A 1,618-nucleotide genomic window follows, 5' to 3' on the forward strand; every position below is an offset into this window, starting at 1 on the left:
GGGGGGGGGACACATCGCTGTGACCCTCGCAGCCACCCCAGGGCTGTGTCCCCACCGTCCCCAGGGCCACCGTGCTATGGGACAAGCATGACCTCCCCCCCCCCTCCCCCCCCCCCCCGGGTGGCTTCATGGGGCAGCGCTCGCTCAGGGGGGTGCTGAGCCCCTCGCCCTGCCGTGGGGACCCCCGGTGCCCCCCAATTTGGGGGGGTGCTGGGGGGTGACCGGCTCCTTCCCCAGGTACGTGCAGAGCCTGCTGGACATCATGGAGTTCCACGACAGGGACCCTGAGGACCAGGCCACCCTGGGGCAGTAGGCGCGGGGGGGGGGCCCCCTACCCCGGCCCCCCCCCCCCCCCCAAACCCTGTCCCCGGCAGGTTCACCGACGCCCTGGTCACCATCCGCAACCGGCACAACGACGTGGTGCCCACCATGGCGCAGGGCGTCATCGAGTACAAGGACGCCTACGGGGACGACCCGGTGTCCAACCAGAACATCCAGTACTTCCTCGACCGCTTCTACCTGAGCCGCATCTCCATCCGCATGCTCATCAACCAGCACAGTGAGGGTCCTGCCGGGTCCCCCACCGCCACCCCCGGGGTCCCCACCGCCACCCCCGGGGTCCCCTCAGTGCCCCGAGCGCCACCGGTCTCACCCTGCCTTGAGCATCCCGTCGGTGGTCCCAAGCATCCCATCATCAGTCCTAATCATCCCGCCATCAGTCCGAAGTGTCCTGCTCCTGCCCCGGCTGTCCCCATCAGCTCTGGGTGTCCCTGTCCCGTCTGGGGCACCCTGCCAGCCCTGGGTGTCCCCTCTCGCCCCCGGTGTCACCCCTGCCCCGAGCGTCCCCACCAGCCCTGGGCATCCTGCCTGTGTCCTCAGCATCACCTTGTCCCTGGTGTCCCCAGCAGTCCCGAGCATCCTGCTCCTGCCCCAGGTGTCCCCATCGTCCCCAGGTGTCCCCATCGTCCCCAGGTGTCCCCATCGTCCCCAGGTGTCCCCATTGTCCCCAGGTGTCCCCATCATCCCCAGTGCCTGCGCACCTCGGCTGCCCCATGTCCCACCCCCGTGTGCCCACCTCGCCCCTGCACCCACCCCTGTCCCCACGTCACCCACCACAAGGGGACCCTAAGCCCAGCCTTGGGCACAGCTGGGGGTGGGGGGCACTGATCTGGGGGTCCCCGGGGGGGGGGTGTACGGGGGTCCCCAGCGCTAACACCCACCCCCCCCCACCTCCCCAGCGCTGCTCTTTGACGGCAGCACCAACCCGGCGCACCCCAAGCACATCGGGAGCATCGACCCCCACTGCAGCGTGGCCAACGTGGTGAGAGGTCTGTGGGGCCGGGGGGGGGCGGGCCCCCCCCTGCCCGGGGGGGGGGGGGGGGGGGGGGCGGGCCACGGGATCGGGGTGGGGATTTGGGGTGGGGGGCTCAGTCCTTTGAAGTCCCCCTGATCTTCTCCTTGCTCCGGGAGCTTCCAATTTCGGGAGCCACCCGTGTCACGAGCTGGGCAAGCCTCAGCCACGGGGTGCCGCTGTGTTTTGGGGTCACCCCAGCGGTTTGTGGGGTCTCTGAAAATGCACGATGTTTTACGGGGGGGGGGGAAAGGGGGGGGGGGGCAA

General features: G+C 70.2%; 1 protein-coding gene across 1 annotated transcript in view; it reads left to right on the top strand.

Annotated features, from left to right (window-relative positions):
- Positions 1 to 100: 100 nt before the first annotated feature.
- Positions 101 to 1,618, top strand: part of PDK2 (pyruvate dehydrogenase kinase 2) — a gene marked incomplete at its 5' end in the record, with an annotated part of 3,377 nt that continues 1,859 nt past the window's right edge. The window contains 3 exons of the mRNA XM_035313031.1: positions 101 to 309; positions 375 to 559; positions 1,239 to 1,405. Of these exons, the coding sequence (XP_035168922.1) occupies positions 101 to 309; positions 375 to 559; positions 1,239 to 1,405 (561 nt within the window). The remainder of the gene's footprint in view (positions 310 to 374; positions 560 to 1,238; positions 1,406 to 1,618) is intronic.

Source organism: Oxyura jamaicensis, assembly GCF_011077185.1.
Source record: "Oxyura jamaicensis isolate SHBP4307 breed ruddy duck chromosome 27 unlocalized genomic scaffold, BPBGC_Ojam_1.0 oxy27_random_OJ70962, whole genome shotgun sequence".
Classification (NCBI taxonomy): domain Eukaryota; kingdom Metazoa; phylum Chordata; class Aves; order Anseriformes; family Anatidae; genus Oxyura; species Oxyura jamaicensis.